Genomic DNA, 17,887 nt, shown 5'->3' on the forward strand with positions numbered 1-17,887 from the left:
AATGGGAATTGGAAGTTTCGAGGCCCCCCAATACAAAACATTGCATAAAAATAATATTGCTCATTGTCATCCTCGTTAACAAGAGTTGACATAATTACTAGGGCCATTTCTTCTCTAATTAGCACACTTCCAGGGACATTGGAGCGAGTGGTCCGGGGGAAAAGGGAATCAGACAGGCATGCTGAACGGGAAACAAAGAATGCTCTGGCGAGCGTAATTAGGTGAGACAATGGCCAGGACTGTTCTCGGCTGGAGATGTCGAAGAGGCTTCGGCCACGGTTGGGGTGCGTTCGCTCCTGCCCCTTTCCAGCTTGAAGAGGTACGCCTCTCCCCTCCCTAATAAGCCCCTAATTGTCTTTCCCATTCACATGGGCTGTAGAGGCTGCTGGCACCAATTCTCCAGCAGAACTGCTTCAGTCTTACTGGCCTTGGACATGTGTAAACAAATAGTAATAAGAGTTCACTTTTTATTATAATTATTATTTTTTTTAAACCACAGTCCTTTTTTTCATAATTTGATGGTTGTGCCTGCCACAAGTTTCTGGCTATATTTTGAGCATGGTGTCCTCATTTGTCTTAGTTGCCACATGGTCTACAATAGATTATTAGTTATCATATCTGATAATAAGACTCTGACCTACTGTTGTTACCAGTATATTATATGGTAAGACCTGTTGGCATTAGCCATTTGCACTTGTTGATGCTGATGGTCACACTTGTTGGTTTTGATTATCTAACTGATTGTCACCCAAGCGGATGCAGTGAGCAGTGTGAATCGACCAGTCAGCAGTCTGACACCATGCCAAGAGTCTTGACATTCACATAATGGCCCCTGGCACTAGTGGCTGACTGTCAACAGGGTCTTCTCCAGACATCCTCCTCAAGAAGGGGATCATTCCCCATAGAGGGGCTGTCTCTTGGAGGAGGAGGAGGGGAGGGGGGGGCAACCAGAAATCCCGGTGTAGCCAGAAACAACCTGTTGCCCTGACCTCAGTAGGCCTTGGTGCCCCGACAAACGTCAATCCGATGTGCCCTCGAGCCTTTAATTAGCTGTCAATTAGTGCAAATTAATCAACTCCTCGCCTAATTAAGCAATGCCGGCAGGCAGCTTCCAAACACGCCATTGTGAGGGTACCATGAGAAAACTGAAGCTAGCAAACTCACTCTGCTTCAGGGGGTCATCACACCCTTGGCAGCACACAAAAGGGGGGTGGGGGGGGGACTCTTCGCTGAGTGTTTGAATTTTTTTTTCCACCGACTCAGCACAAGATGTTTGCTGTTCTTGGATGAGGTTTCGGTCCGCAATGTCTCAGCACTACACCGGCAGTGCATGCCAAGATTTAGGTCTTATTATTTACAAGGACCTCACACTTCAACTGCTTCAACGCTACACGTAATGCCAGATTTTCATGCAATTATTTCTTTATTAAGGTGCTCCCATTGAGAAATGTCTTCTCAAAAGGGGATTGAAGTCTCCTTGAAACAGAATCGGTTGACAGCCTTATTCCTGTCTGTGTACTGTGTCTTGGTGTGTGATCAGAGTGTGAAAGTACTAAATACAACACTATAAACAATTCATCACTTCTAATAGGCCTACATGGCAAATGCAGATAAATGGCTTAGAGGGCCCCAGTGATCTTTCATTTAGATTGCCAGACATGAGAAGATCAAGCTCTGGCAATCTGCGTATGGGTTGGGCTAATGCAGCGCAGTGTCCCCACCACAGCACATCTCAAGCTCATTACCTTGTAGTGACCTTCCTCGGCAGTGAAAGTTCTCCCCCAGCTCAAAAAGAAAAATAGCCATCAAGCATCTCCAAATAAGTCAGGTCTTGATTGGTATGCATTGCTTTACCCTGTTATTTGGCGGGCCTTTTTGGAGCAGTGGGGTCTGTATCCTAATCCTATAAGAAAAGGTCTTTCGGGTCTGTCTGCCTAGTAAAGGATGTTGTAGTTATGTAATGCAGATTGCAAAAGATTGTATCAGTTTCCACGTATCAGAAATGGCAGCCAGCCTAAAGAAAATGTTCCGCTGCAGTGCTTTGAGCTTTCATAAGCAGGGGAGAATATTCAGGAGAAAATTAACAAACAAATTTTGCAACAGCTGGTTTGCCTTTTAATCTGCAGACCATCAGATCTTAGTCTTTGATAGCCCCCCCCCCACCCCACCCCACCCCATCTACACAAATGACTGAACTAAATCCTCCTCACAGCCTTATTAGTCAGTCCTCATGTGCATGTAAATCAGGAGGCAGACATTTTCGCATGTAGATGGTTTATTAAAAGCTGTTGAGGGAGAGTGGGGTATTTTCCCCCCACATACAATAAACAACAAAGAGCTGCGCAGATTAGGACAGAAGTGGTTAGGTGAGAGAGGGCAGGAAGCCGTGTGTAATTGCCAGCCCGTTCCTGGGTTGAGTGAATAGATGGGTTTATCTCGACTGGCTGAGGCGTCATTAGCATATCATGATAACATTGATTTCTTCATTAACCGTAATGAAATTTCCACTTAATGGCTTCTAATTAGTTTCAACTGGTGCCCGTGTAATTGCAGGAGTAATATTTTGTTCTCTTCTTCATCAGTAGCGTGAAAGTTAAAGTGCTTGACAGGAAACCTCCCCAAAAAGTGCAAGATTACGGAGGTGGCGCGGCTAGTTTTACAAAATGGCGTTGAAGGTTTCATGTGGGTCTTGGTTAACTTTCTTCACTGTTTGCCTTGCGTTCCACAGACATGTAAATATGCGCGTGTTAAGTAAACCTAACATTCGTTTAACGTACAAATGTCCATGATTTATAAATATAAATGTTTCATTAAATAACATATTTAAAAATGTCTATACCATTTCTGCCTGGTCACAACTACATTTTATCTTGAAATCTTTTAACATATTCTGCTATTTTACATTAATGTGTTAACCCATTTACATTTATGCATTTGGCAGACGCTTTTATCCAAAGCGACTTACAATGAACATGCACGTGACACCCGCTTTTATGAGTTCACCATTATACACTTTCAGGACACTGTGGTGGTTCCCTAATTAGGGATCATAGCTGTAGCTTATCTTATTGTATATTTTATAATTGTGTTGATGTCATACGCCCCATTTAATCCCCAGGACTTTGTTTTATTATGTTGTTTTGCTTTACACTATTACGTAAGCTTACTCTATGCACGTGTCTTTCTGGAGAATAGTGTAATGTAGGCCTACCTTTAGGGAACTGCAACCACTGCTGTACTTTTAAAGATACTTAAAGTGCTTGTACCTATATCGATTTACCCCTACCGTAACTTTTTTGTCGGTGTAGGGTGATTAATTATCTCATTAAGCATAATAGAGCCACAAATTATTCAAGCACATGCAGCGCTGTGCGAGAAAATTTGAATAACCCTGAATAACTAAAAAAAATGTTTGATTTTCTTTATGAATATGTTGACACATTGAACAAATATAAACAATTGATTTGCAAACTGCAACACACAAGTATCTTATATATGTGGGTTATTTTTCCTTCTAACGTGTCGAACTCTGGACCTATACAAGCGATTTAAAATTGGTTCCTGACCTGGTGCTTTCCACACCAGATCACTTTTCTATAACGTGAGACATGTCCATGTATTCCTGTTTTATTTATTCCTCTGTTAAAATTGTGCACATTTTGCGGGCCACGGAAACTCACTCCACCAATCACGGACAGCCCTGATGTTCCCATGGCAACATCAACGCCGCCTAATCATACAGCGAAATATAGCTTTTACAAACAATAATCGCGGTCTGTGCTTTTAGAAAAACAGGGCTATGGTGATGTATATAAATGCTACAAGAAAATTAAGTTCTACATTTTTATTCGTATTTGATCAAGTTTACTTATCGTTTTCGATAGTATAGGCTAAATAATAAAATGATTTTAATAAATGATTAATAAAATAATAAAGTGACATCAGGTCCTGCCATCACTTTTTTCATGTTATCATGTTTTCATGTTATAAATTCTGTTACGTTCCTAGCGGGCAATATTTGAAGTGTCTTCCAAAGGCATTAAATATAACGAACAAACCCGTTATTTGTTTTATTTCACTGCTTGGATTATTTTGACCTATCCATCCATTATCTGTAACCGCTTATCCAATTTTAGGGTCGCGGGGGGTCCAGAGCCTACCTGGAATCATTGGGCGCAAGGCGGGAATACACCCTGGAGGGGACGCCAGTCCTTCACAGGGCAACACAGACACACACACATTCACTCATACACTCACACCTACGGACACTTTCGAGTCGCCAATCCACCTGCAATGTGTGTTTTTTTTTGGACTGTGGGAGGAAACCGGAGCACCCGGAGGAAACCCACGCGGACACGGGGAGAACACACCAACTCCTCACAGACAGTCACCCGGAGCGGGAATCGAACCCACAACCTCCAGGCCCCTGGAGCTGTGTGACTGCGACACTACCTGCTGCGCCACCGTGCCGCCCTATTTTGACCTATATTCGAGCAATTCAGTTAGCCACTGTGTAGGTTATATCCCTTTTCTCTTTTAGAAACAATACACTGTAACCATCAGCTGCAGGTTTTCTTAGTCTCGCTTTATTAGCCTTCCCTTGATGCGTTTTACGTTATTCAAACAACTCATTTTCTGTTTGACCTTTTTATATTGGATCAGTTCATATGGTTAGAATTACATTTCTAGGCGCCAGGTTTCAGAATCTGATGGCCATCTCCCCTAATTGTGGTGGACGCATGCCAGTAAAGAATTAGCATGGCGGTAATTGAATAATGTCCCATACGGTCACAAATCACACGGATTTTCTGGGCGCTTTTCCCCCTCCTTTAAGCTGCTAAACTCCTGCAGTTTAAACAGGATTACAGCGCATCTTTTTTTTTTTTAATAACTATTACTAATGAACAAGACCCCATGAGGACTGATACAACCAAACCCCATTAAAAAATTACTCCAGTAACAGGAGTAACGCTGGAGGGAATGTATATGTTGGTGCAGGTGGAGAAGCATCACACACACTTTCTCTCCTGGGAATGGACTAGACTACACTGACATACTACCGATTATTTCTCCACCTGTTTTCCAACGAACTCTGCCCACACTTGAGACAGGGCTACTGAAGAAATTCTAGCGTTTGGATGCTCTAGCCGATTTCAATCAGCTATAGCAGCGTCCGGCCCATGTGATCGTTGTCCAATCATATCTTACGAGGCGGGGTTTGTCGGCTACTGATTGACTCGGGGGCGGGGCTTACTGAATACAGGTGGATAAAAAAAAAAAGAAAAATCAATTCGCTCGGTTGTCCTCCGCCGCGCGCCGTTTATTTATTCAGCAGCACATGGCACTTTGATAAGATCACTGTTCCCTCCGACTCTCCATCAACGGCTCACTGCTCATTTCCATAAATTATCTCCTAGTAATTATCTGTCCAGATGTCCAAATTGTGCCACAAATTATCTCCAAACGAATCAAATCCCTCCGTAATTTAGTAATAGCTGATTAGGACGCGTATTAAAAATAATAATAAAAAAAGAGAAATAATTAGGATAGGCCTATTCTGACTCGAAAAAGTGTGTGGAAGTCTCCTGTTAGCCTCTTACTGGCCAAAGCTCCTGGACATGCCCTTTGTGTTTTTGGCTTTAAACCACAATCTATTTTATATCTAGTTAAAATCTAATTTAGCTTGATTAATTCTCACCGGATTCCTGTTGGATGGGCTATTAGACAGGGAGCTATCTCCGTCATCATTTTAAGGGACCTCTTTTGCCCAATTTACCCCACATTTAACTGATGTCCACTTTTTTTAAGAGTTCTTTTTTTTCAGATGTCCTGATCCAATCTGGTCTGGTTGTAAATTGCCACAAATTAAGCTGATTTGTCTAAAAAAAAAGAGGGCTTTTTAATCCAAAGCAGCGCCAGATCCCAGCCAATTGATGACGTGATTACGGCCACTGTATCAAAACAGCAGCGTAGAAATCAGAGCATCGCTGTCTGCATTGATTTTTATTACATCTCCCTGTCATTTAGGCGGCGACGGCCTCTAATCCCGAGCGGTTTAAAGCTTTTTATCGGCACTAATAGCTTTAACAATCGCAAGTGAGACACGCGCAGGGGTCAGAGATGCTCTGGTGGAACTCAGATTAATCCCCGGTTTGCTCTTAATGCAGCACGTGGACAGGTGAGGACAGCTAATATATACTGGCCATGAAAAGTTTGGTATATTGACATGTTGCTTGTATTTGTTAATGTGCCCTCCGTCTCACCTAAAAAACACATTCCGGGTGGTTCTGAATGGTGGAGGTGTTTCTGCACTTTTTATCCACTCTGTGGAAGAGTGACTGACCTCTCCTCTATCGCTGTGTTTGGTTCTCTCCACCAATAGGATTCCCTGTGGGGAAGAACGTGCGCGCGTGTGTGTGTCGTCCAATATATATCACTTAAAGGAAACCAAAATTTGTTTAGCCACTCACATCACCAGGACCCCGGAGTCCATGTCCCCGGAGCGGTGATCCTAACAGTTGAAGGAGACGATAGGTGTTAGGTGCGGGTTATGGCTAGTTATGGTTAAGGAAAGGGCAAGTCTCCACGAAATTAATGGAAGTCAATGTAATGTCCTCTGAAATGGGCACAACGCGTGTGTGTGTGTGTGTGTGTGTGGTGTGGAGGGGAGGGGGGGAGCTCACAGCTGTAGAGTTCACTGAAGATCCTCCTCCGCTCAGAGACACTGATCCAATGTTGAACAGTAAATAAATATCGATGACGTTGAGGAAGACCACGATTAGCTGTGGCTGCTAAATACGTTATGGATCTCTGAGTTATATCAAATGATTGTATTTGTATTCAAGAGATTATTATTATTATTATTATTATTATTGTGTAATCACTATTTTACAAATTACTAAATGAATACATTAGTCTAAACATGTATTAGGTTTATTAGAAACAGTCGTATTAGCAGTAAGGGATAGGGACTTAGTTTTATATTAATAGGAATAATTAGACAAACTTTATACTGTAAATAGTATCATATAAATACATTATAGTATAATTCAATTATTGCAGTATACTCGTGTGATAATGATGAATTTATTTATTTATTACCAACAATTAATTTAATTAATTAATTTATTATTTTTGTATTGGTTAAAATGCTACTATTATTATTATTATTATTATGACGTGAAAAGTATTTATTTTAATTTTATTTTTTTATTTGTTTATTTATTTTTGTGAATATTCTTCAATGAACCACATATGAGAGATTCTCCATCACAGAAGAACCGTATTTATATGATTCTATGTATCCATGTGATTCTGTTGACGAATTTTAATGAGTTTCCAGGCTATTAATACTTATTCTTATTGTTATTGATACTTTTATTTTGCATTAATTTTATAGTAGTATATTTATACAGACGCCTATTCTGTTCTTTTTAGATATTAGAATAAAGTGAATATATTAATCGACCCACTCTTATTTTGTATGGTTTGCGCGCGCGGTTGTGTGTGTGGGTGTGGGTGGGTGGGTGGACTGTGAGAGTGTGGACTGTAAAAGTGTGTGTTGAGCTGAACCTGATGAAATGGACTGTGCGCGGAGCTGGGTTTCCTGGCCGCTGATTGGCTGTTGAGCTGTGGGAGCTGGCGCTCGTGCGCTGCGGGATAAAAGGGGAATTACACTGTACAGCTCTATAGTGCGCGCGGCTCTACTCACAGGAGAGCGGTGTGTGTGAGGAGAGAGTGTGTGTGTGTGAGGAGAGAGTGTGTGTGTGTATTCTCTTAGCAGTATGACGGGGAAGGACGGGCTCGTGCTCGCGGAGAGCGGTTCTAAAGGCGCGAGCGCGCACACGCAGCCTCGCTGCACGGGGTTCGGGATTCAGGAGATCCTGGGCCTCAATAAAGAGGCGCGCTGTTCCCCGCGCGCCGGGCTAGACTCCAACCCTGCCGCGCGCCTGCTGTCGGCCAGACCCGCGCTCGCACCCCATGGGCACGGTCTGCCGGGTGTGGGGGTCTCGGTGGGGGTCGGGGTTGGGGTGGGGATGGGGGTCGGTGTGGGATTACTCGGCCCCGGAACAATTCCGTCCTTCTACAGTCAGCCGGCCTTTCTGGAGGTGCTCACAGAGGCGCAGAGCGTCAACCTGCAGCCGCTCAACAAGAACAGCGCGCAGCTGGACAACAGCCTGTCTGCCAGCTCAGGTACACACACACACACACAATCACTGACACACCAGCGCACAGCTGGACAACAGCCTGTCCGCTAGTTCAAGTACACACACACACACACATTTACAGACTCATACACACACTCAAAAAACCAGCACGCAGCTGGACAACAGCCTCTCCAGCTCAGGTATATCATACTTTCACACACTCAAACACTGAATAAGATCAGCGCACAGCTGGAACAGGTAAACACACACACACATGAATACTCACACACACACCCAGAGCCTATGGGCCTAGAATTTCTAGAAACTATCATAATAACAATTTATTTGACTAATAATATTACAGCGTACAAATTGAAACGAGTAAATTACTAATAGCAGTATTAGACTAACACTAGGATGATAATAATAATAACAATAACATAAAAACGACTCTTCCTATTTTAGAGAATTGGTGAAAAACACCATATATCGTATATAACACTTTATATAGTTATTGTTTGTATTATTTTTGTTGTTTTTATGGTTAATGTAGCAGGAGTAATTATATGTTGTTATTATTATTATTATTAATCTGTTTTTTGTTGCATGACATTACTACCAAAATTAAAATATGTAATAAAATAACACATTTGTACAATAATGTATAAGAATAACAGTATAATGTAAGACTGTGTCACTGGTGTCAGTGTAAACGCTGAGTGGAGCGCTGGGTGTTTTCGGTTTTGATGCGTGTTGACGGGTTTAATAAGGTAGAAAAGCTGCTCTCGCTCTCGCCCTCTCTTCTTCCTCTTCCTCTTCTTCTTCACGTTTATGCTGTTCTTGCGTTTGTTGTAGATTCAGAGGATGTTTCTTCCAGTGAGAGAAAAATCAACAAATCCACCCTGAGTCAGAGCAAGAAGCGCAAGAAGAGACGACACAGGTGACACCACACACACACACACACACACACACACACACACCACTCAGTCTGGACGCCTGACCACTGTAACATCTCTTGAATAAAAACCTGATGTTTTGTTTCTCATCAGTTTACCCGAGTGAATAAACCCAAACACTTAGGCCACGACAACAGAATGAACATTATATTAATGTTGCACTGAATGATAACACAAAACTAAACAAACCAACATGTGGTAACAAGGGTCTGGTGTGATTTAACTGGACAACATTCATAAACATCTAAGCATTTATTCGAATTATTTTAAACTGTTTTATTAGTTAATCTGCAAACTGAACCAGCAAATTTAATGTAATAATAATAATAATAATAATAATAATAATCTGTTTTTACCGAGCCAGTATATGTAATACCATAACTGTTAACTAATTATTAGCCGCTCGTTGTTCTGTAAAAGGAATACATTTTCCAAAAATGAGGCAAAATTCATCACACTAGTTCTATTAGGAATTCATATTTGATTCTGATCCGTTAAAAAATTTAGACATAAACTGAATGTAGGCTACTTTTAAAACGAGGCGAAATAAATGTGTAGTAAGTGTTTCCTCTCTTTAATTGTAACGAAGACTTTGGGCATGTTGAATTACAACATTTTAAGACCAACAGAAAGAGTAAATGGGTTTTATTACATTCACAAAGACTTTAACCAGGACCAAATGAAACGAGCGTTTTCCTGGCAATGCTAACGTAAAGATGCTAGCACCGGAATTGAGCTTTTTTGATTAGGCCTTTTATATTTGTTATTTTACAGAGTGTGAATATAATTTTTTACAGAACTATATTTACCTCGTATCAGCTGGAGGAGCTGGAGAAAGCTTTTAACGAAGCTCACTATCCTGATGTCTACGCCAGAGAGATGCTGGCCATGAAGACAGAGCTGCCGGAGGACAGAATACAGGTATAACACACACACACACACACACACCGAGGGAGAGAAAAAGCGAGCACACCACACATACACACAACAAACCAGAGCTCCTTTTAGAATAACACAATCCTCTATTTCTACATTTACATTTTCCTTTACTATTCTTTAGAGGAATTTTATTCAGCCCGCTAATTTTAATGTTTATTGTTTTAATGTTAGATTGAAAGATTTTATAAATACGAAATAAGCCACAACTTTAGCCAGTCCTATATTATTTTTATCGACTGGCTTCAAGGAATTAAATATGTTTGTAACATTTCAGATTCGGAAGTCATTGTGTTAAAAAAAACGCTCAGCACAATTACATTTATTTAGGAAACATTTGCGTTTTCAAAACAGAATTCTATTTTTTATGCGGTTCGTTTAAGCATGACACCGATTTATTTTCCTGAAATAAAATAACCGTATTATTTGTAAATTATTTAGACTTGTTGTTTTGTTTCCCGCCTTTTTCGTCAGCATGTTTTATTTAATTTGGAAAAGGCGAAGACAGAATAATGTTTATTCATTGATACCAACACAGTTTCCGCCGTCTCGTTTAAGTATTTAACGTCAACATATTCGTTCATTCGGGTTTTAAGCTATTTTTACTTAATTATTATTATTAATAGTAGTAGTAGTAGTAGTATGTTTTTTTTTTGTTTTTTTTTTTTTGTTATTTATTTTTATTATTCCACATATATGTGGAAATAATTCATGCTTATTTCTTATTATGCAACAGATGCATTTAAGTAAAACAGTTATGGACGAGAGTGGTGGGTGATCATTCAGTGAAACTTTTAACTTTTCTTAGAAGTGGAGAGGACCTAGAGAAAACCTTACCTTCTCCTCCTTCTGTTCATATACGTGTAGTGATTTAATATGAATGAATACACAAATAAAATAAACGTTTACGGTTCAATGTTTTAGTGAGACTGCCTATTTGATCGTTTAAGAAAACAATATGATATATTATCATAAACGAATATCACGGATGTATTATCCAGCTAACTGGAGCTATGCGGCTAGGAAATGGGAGCCTGAAATTGTTTTAGACTATACATCGTTGCTGTTTGTTTGTTTGTTTGTTTTAAATGAAGGTTGTGAATAAGTTGTTCGTTCGCTCTTTCCTGCATGAACACCCTCTACTCTTCTGGGAGGGCCTTTACACTTTGGAACATTTATGGATTTGATTGCATCCAGCCATACTAACACTGATTCAGTAATAAACGCCACTCCCATCTCCAAGATATTGGATGGCGCACCATTTCCCCAGAAGAGTGTAATGGCTTCACAACCTTTATAAAATGTAGCCACTCGTGGCAATGTGCATTGTGACCTTAGGCGCATGCGTAATTGCTTAAGAGCGTCCCGTTCTCCTGGATATGCTTTTCTATGGAGGTATACTTTGCCAACTGGAACATCGGCATGAGCCTGAATTCGCTAAATATGAGTGTTTACAAACTCTTGGATTTGAGGCTTGTTTAGCTGTTGAGAAAAACCTGACTTTTACCGTTTTACACTGCTTCTTTCAGCATGTGTTAATAAATAAATAAATAAAAAGAGTAGTAATGATAACAGTAAGGAGAAGAAGAAGTAGAAGAAGAAGAAAAGTGAAAAATAGTCATGGCGCTGTTAAATGCTAAAGCTAGTTGATAGAAGGCTAGAAGCTCTTTGGCTCGGGTATAGCTGTAATTATTGATCTCTCTCTCTCTCTCTCTCACTCTCCTTCCCCCATCTCCTCCTCCCTCCTCCTACGTGAAACAATTCGCGAGGCGAGAGCGAGGCGTTAACGACCTAATCAGGCCGAGAAGATGGCGGGAAGATTGGATAGTGACCCGAGCCATCCGTCTGCGCGAGAGCCTTTCATTTCCCTCTCATTACGGCTCGCCTCCATGAATAAATAATGAGGGGTGGGAGAGAAATAAATAAATAAAGACGCCCTCCCCATTCCTCTCGTAAAGGAAAATTAACATCTCAGCTTCTGCTCGGCTGTAATTAGTTGAATGAGAGCGGCGCTGCTGGAGGAGTTTTCTCGGAGAGGCGCTACACTGGCTGGATTAGCGCGGGTCAATGGCGCCTGTCCCCCGGGCCCTGCTCCTTTAATTTCCCGTGATATTTGCCCGCCTGTCCGCCATCGATTGGGCCTGAAATTAACTTATTTTTCAATCAGCCCTCGTCTTGGCCCCTTGAGGTCTCTCTCTCTCTCTCTCTCTCTCTCTCTCTCTCTCTCTCTCTCTCTCCCCCATCCATAAAAACCAATTTCTCTTGAAAAAGCCTTTGCATGAAACGAGGGCCATCTTTAAAGTGGAAGACATGTTTGAAAATGGTTTTGGATAATTTCGTGTCTAGTGGACGGCGGCTGGTGTTTGCTACACAGCAGAAATCCACCCCCCCCCAAACACACACACACACACACACACCCCTCCCTCGTGCTCCCATTAGGCTGAGATTAGAGGAGGTGAGGGCTGGTTAAACAGCTGCTCTCAGAAAATCAGGCTGCAGCTGATACACACTGCTGATACAGCTCAGGCCTTCAGCCACCAGCTCAAAGCATCTGGATGGGGCTATTTTTTCTGTCACTGAGAAAAATATATGACTGTACATTTACAGTAATTTACTATCCCAAGTGTTGCCACGTAGTTATTATAATGACTAATTACAGCCATTAGCTTGATCAGTCAAAGCAATTACTCACTTACACATTAACCGCCCTTATAAGTATATGTATACATATTTTGGCTTGTAAAATAGTGTGTATGGTAATTTGTGATACACAAATTAACTGTAAATTTAAAACAACTTCCTTGTTTTTTCACATTAAAGTATGTGCACTTTGTAGTTCTGCAGTTGCTCTGCATGCTTTTTTACACAGCACAGCAGAGAAGCCATAACAGATAACGACCACAGGTTGTAACTGTAAACTCAAGCATCAACGCTGTGTCTGATCCACTCATACTAGTGCAAAACATGTTGACTCAACACCATCACATCAGTGTCAATGCAGCTTTGCAAATGATCCACCACCCAAATAATACCTGCTGTGTGGTGGTCCTCTGGGGGTCCTGACCATTAAAGGACTGGGTGAAAAGAGATAATACATTATACAGAGCAACGGATGAACTGCAGAGTGTAAGCTTTCTGGACTACACAGTGCACACATAGAAGTTGAGCTTAAAGCAACACTAGGTAGTATTTTTACCTTAACATTACAGCTTCAAAATAATTTGGGATGCTCCACTGACTTGTAATAGAGAGAATAGAGTCTCTGCTGTTGCTACTCCAAGGTCAGCACTGCAGAAACTGAACTATGTAACTTTTGGAGGAGGGTAGGAAATCATCACTTCCCCTCTCCCCTCTATCCCTTGATTTCAGGACAGTGCTTTAAAAATGAATTAAACTAACTTTAATTCTAACACAATACTGACAGAAATTAAGGTAAATTTAACCTGCTTTTTAGTGCCTTGTCTGTTAACATCCAGCATAACCTCCATCCATAGGTCTGGTTCCAGAATCGTCGAGCCAAATGGAGAAAGAGGGAAAAGTGCTGGGGCCGCAGCAGTGTGATGGCTGAATATGGCCTGTATGGGGCCATGGTACGTCACTCTATTCCTCTTCCAGAGTCCATTCTCAAATCTGCCAAGGATGGAATTATGGAGTCTTGTGCACCCTGGCTACTAGGTATGTAAATGGAACCACATTAAGATAGTAGGAAACAAAATTAGGTGCTCGTTTTTAATTTTCCTTTTACTGCTTTTTCATTCTATATAATTACCTTAGGACAACTGGTACTTAGATTCACAGCGTTAATCGTGTTTCATATCTAGACAGTAATAGGAGTCTTGCCCAAGGACAAGATGTTTCCCTAAGCGGGGGAATCAAACCCCAGCCTGCTGGGTACAAGGGAGGAGCTTTGTCCACTTTAAAACCACTCACATCATTTGATTCTTGGTAAGGTTGGATTCTGTTTATGGTGTCAACATTTTGTAAACAATGTGTCTATACTTTTTTTTATGGAAACTTGATAAGTGCAGTATCAGTATCACTGAATTAAATCCAGAGGATGGTAATGTTTAGTTAGTATAATGCTGGATTTAATTCGGTGCAAATCTGTTCATTTAATGCAAATTTGTAAAAGGAACTCATTATTTTAATTGTCCTGCTAACTGTAATATTTGCTTTGGAATTTTTCTCTATAACTATGCTAATTTATTGGCTTCAAGTTGGCATCCCCACACTGTCTCACTATCACTTTTCCTGTAAATTCGCTGGTGTTTAAAGAGAGTGGAATGCCTGTGGGTTTTGCTATACTTCCAATTTGAGTCTCTGTTAATTCAGAGTGTGATAAAGTCATCAATATTTTTTAAGGCTCTGCATGTAATTGTGATGACTCAGTGTTCTGTCAGAGCTTCTGGGCTTTGTGTAGTACAGACAGTTTGAAATATTAAAATAGTGAATAGGTGATTTTGTAGGAACCAGTAAGTGTAAGCCTGTTAGTGAAAAACCCAACCGATAAAATCCTTAATTCCAGGTTGCCTTCAGGTGCAATTCACGTCATGTCTTATTCGCATGTAAGAAAACACCAAACAGCTTCACTCATGTTCATGCTTTTGTCCTCTAGCTTCATCCAGCTTAATTTTACTTACGATATCTACGATATCATAACTTTTGGTTTCTAAGAAGAGACTGTTCTACCTAAAGACATCCATTCAATCTTCAGTGCCCTTTATCTACTGCCAGTGGATGATGGAATTCATTGCTTATTTCTGTTATTTCAATGACTGACCAATATTACTGTTCTGATTTCTGCTGTTGTCTGAGTAATTTGCTTGAAAAGCATCGAAATCCCAAATGAATCAGGCATTGTAGATTCTCTCACAACAAAGACATGAAATGTGGCACACCATCAATGTTTATCAGTTGGCATAGTGTAGCTGACAACATTGCTGCTCTCTGAGAGTCCTTGGGCAAGACACCTAATGCTACATCTGTAACATGTTTCAAAAACGCTTTGAATAAAAGTGCATTACAAATTCCATAAATGTAAAGCCAATTTCTGGCAGTCAGAATGACATAATCTTTACCCAGCTACAGTGCCAAGGAACTGTCCAATTCAAATGGAACTGCAGACATGTTAGATCCAACTTCTATAGCTGCATATTTGGAGAGAGGGGGTGGTTCTTAAGGAAGAAATCCATCAACAGACATTAGACTACATTTATAAAGAAAATAAAGTAAATATGTGCTGATACAGATGTGTTAATGCATCACTCATATAGTACTGGTTATAACACTTCAGATCAAACATGCTGCAACATCATGGAGTCATAAGCTAGTGATAGTACTTTGGCACATGTTGACCTCTTGACCCCTTGCCTTATAATTCACTACATTCTATGCATTGTGTGTAACTATTTTTTAAGCTAATATGCTGTTATTTCATTATGAAATTGAGGAATAAACATGTGGCCCCAAGTCCAGGCTATTTCAAATTTAATTGCCATGGCCGTGGTGGTCCTCCTCCCGGTTCTTCGGCCCATGGTCTCTTGCCATTTTGTGTCTCCGATCTCCAGGCACTTCTCTAAATCCGAATCCCCCAACGCTCTTTGCAGGGATGCACAAAAAGTCACTGGAGGCGGCGTCAGGAACAATGACCGGGAAGACGGAGGTCACTCAACAGCCGGCTCACCCCCCGGCTGACGAGGGCGAGGCAGAGGACAGGAGGAGTGAGTCACCCATGTCCAAAGAGGAACTGAGAGAGAACAGCATCGCTGCCCTCAGGGCCAAAGCCCAGGAGCACAGTGCCAAAGTGCTGGGGACAGTGTCCTGTGACAGACTCGAACGCAAAACAGAACCCACGGCAACAGAGGAGAAGTCCAGTGAACATCCAGACACCCGAGAAGAGGAGAAGAGCTCATAGATATGCATTTAATTCTCCTGTCCATGCTTCATAATGTCCCTCTAAACCTTCCCTTCAAACAAACCCAGGTCACTTTCTCTTTCAGTATTTCTGTATTGACAGCAGGAGTTTTGAGCCTCGTAGTTGTCATATTATCTGTCAACCCTTAGATCAGAGGTATTGATGAAGTTGCAGCTATTCTGACCAACTGATAGAGGTCTATATCCCCAACAAGGTTGGGATAAAGCATGGTATCTTTCTGTTTATTTTTGTAAGATATATGTGCCACTAAGTCTCATAGAGTACTGTGAGCTAATACAGGAACAGAAGTGACCAACGTCAAGAAGGTTTGGAGATATTAATAGTGGGCTCCCAAGGACTATATCAGTATAGAATGAAAACATCGGACTATATTTAGAACATATTCTTCAAAAGACTGGCTGAATGTTCATCATTGATATTTTAAAAAGAACCATTTTTAGGGGGAATACCTTCAGTGTTTCAAAATGTCTTCATATTTCTTTTGTTAAAATGTAAACAAATGAGGATTGGTTTGAGGATTGTGAAATGGCGCACTGTGTAAGAAGATACCACCTCAGATTTCTTTACAGTGATAAACCACAGTTGAATCAAGTTGTTAAATTGGGGACAATATTAAATAATAATTTTACATTATATTTACATATCTATATATTTATCTATATATTGCCATTATACAATGCATCTTAAGCAATCTGCTCACACCCGTTTACATCTAAAGCTTTTAATATGTAGAAATTTGGAAACTTTGGTGGAATTCCCCCTTTAGGCAGTCCAGTAGGATACGGTGTTTGGTGCATTTCTTCAGATGTTTGTACAGTATCCTACTTTTTAGAAGCACTCAGTGGCTGGTCGTATTAGAATGTAATGCTGTATATATTGTAAATAAAGATAGCCTGCTACAGTATTGTTTGAACTATACTTTAATGTACTGTAGTCTTATGTGGGTTTTCTTGGTGAGTAAAATGTAAAATGTTGTTCAGATTATTAAAAAAAATCTGAAATGTCCAATTACTTATTCAGTTTTTTTTCAAGAAATCATAAAGAAAATTGATATCAATGTCTTGCTTAAAAGTTAAAGCCCCAGTCAGAAGTTTTGCAGTCTGTGGGTAGATTTGATTTTCATCTAATAATATGTGATCTATAAAAGACCATTAGGTTAAAACTGAAAGAAGTAGGATTACTGAAACAGTAGGAAAAACGTGTCAAAACATGATGTCTCTGTGCTTTGAGTCACCCATGTCCTTGACCCAGTTTTAACTGATTTCTAGAAAATTCTAGAAAACAACATGTTCATGATCATCATTTGTATACACAATCATCAGATTCATCCCTTCAGTGAAGAAGTCAGAAAAAGAATTTATTTTACATTAGAGGTTCTTGCACATGTTGAGTGTAATTACACATTTCCGCCAGAGAGGTCTCAAAATCCCCAAGATTTATAGTGCACCTATGTTTCACTAACATTATACACTTAAATGTGGAAAGCTTAGCAAATAAATAAATAAATAAATAAATAAAAATATTAATAAACAAAAGATCCGAAGCTTTAGGTTAAGTATCCAATTCACAGTCTACAACATTATGAAGAGTCCAACAAACAGTTTTTCTGTCAAAATATTTGTACTGTTCAATCATGATATTTCAGACTGTGTTAACCCAGAGGAAATATTTATTGCTCAAATGTTGCTCATAGATGTCTCAGGAGACATATCGTGAGAGTGGTGATTCTCCTAAAGCTAAAACCAGATAAAAATAACATTCTCTCAGCACCAAAATCTATTCTTAAATGAGAAATGGTTGAGGATCCCTTTGTCATTCTATCTGATTGTTGTTCTCTTGTTGTTGTGTAGCAGAAACTACAACAATATTAATGAGATCTCTTTTCCTTACAGTAAAACAGCTCTTATATTTTT

General features: G+C 40.2%; 1 protein-coding gene across 1 annotated transcript; it reads left to right on the top strand.

The window, feature by feature from the left end:
- Positions 1-7,784: 7,784 nt before the first annotated feature.
- On the top strand, positions 7,785-15,953 carry vsx2 (visual system homeobox 2). The gene is made up of 5 exons (XM_066645418.1): positions 7,785-8,193; positions 9,003-9,087; positions 9,901-10,024; positions 13,534-13,714; positions 15,607-15,953. The coding sequence occupies exons 1-5, from the start codon at positions 7,785-7,787 to the stop codon at positions 15,951-15,953; spliced, it is 1,146 nt and encodes a 381-aa protein (XP_066501515.1).
- The last annotated feature ends 1,934 nt before the right edge of the window (positions 15,954-17,887 follow it).

Source organism: Hoplias malabaricus, chromosome 1 (genome assembly GCF_029633855.1).
Source record: "Hoplias malabaricus isolate fHopMal1 chromosome 1, fHopMal1.hap1, whole genome shotgun sequence".
Lineage (NCBI taxonomy): Eukaryota > Metazoa > Chordata > Actinopteri > Characiformes > Erythrinidae > Hoplias > Hoplias malabaricus.

What these genes read in the sequence shown, in the direction of transcription:
- vsx2 (XM_066645418.1), top strand. Translation starts at nt 7,785, where the DNA reads ATGACGGGGAAGGACGGGCTCGTGCTCGCGGAGAGCGGTTCTAAAGGC. An exon ending in CAGCCTGTCTGCCAGCTCAG is followed by an intron (nt 8,194 to 9,002) that starts GTACACACACAC and finishes CGTTTGTTGTAG; the next exon opens with ATTCAGAGGATGTTTCTTCC. An exon ending in CGCAAGAAGAGACGACACAG is followed by an intron (nt 9,088 to 9,900) that starts GTGACACCACAC and finishes AATTTTTTACAG; the next exon opens with AACTATATTTACCTCGTATC.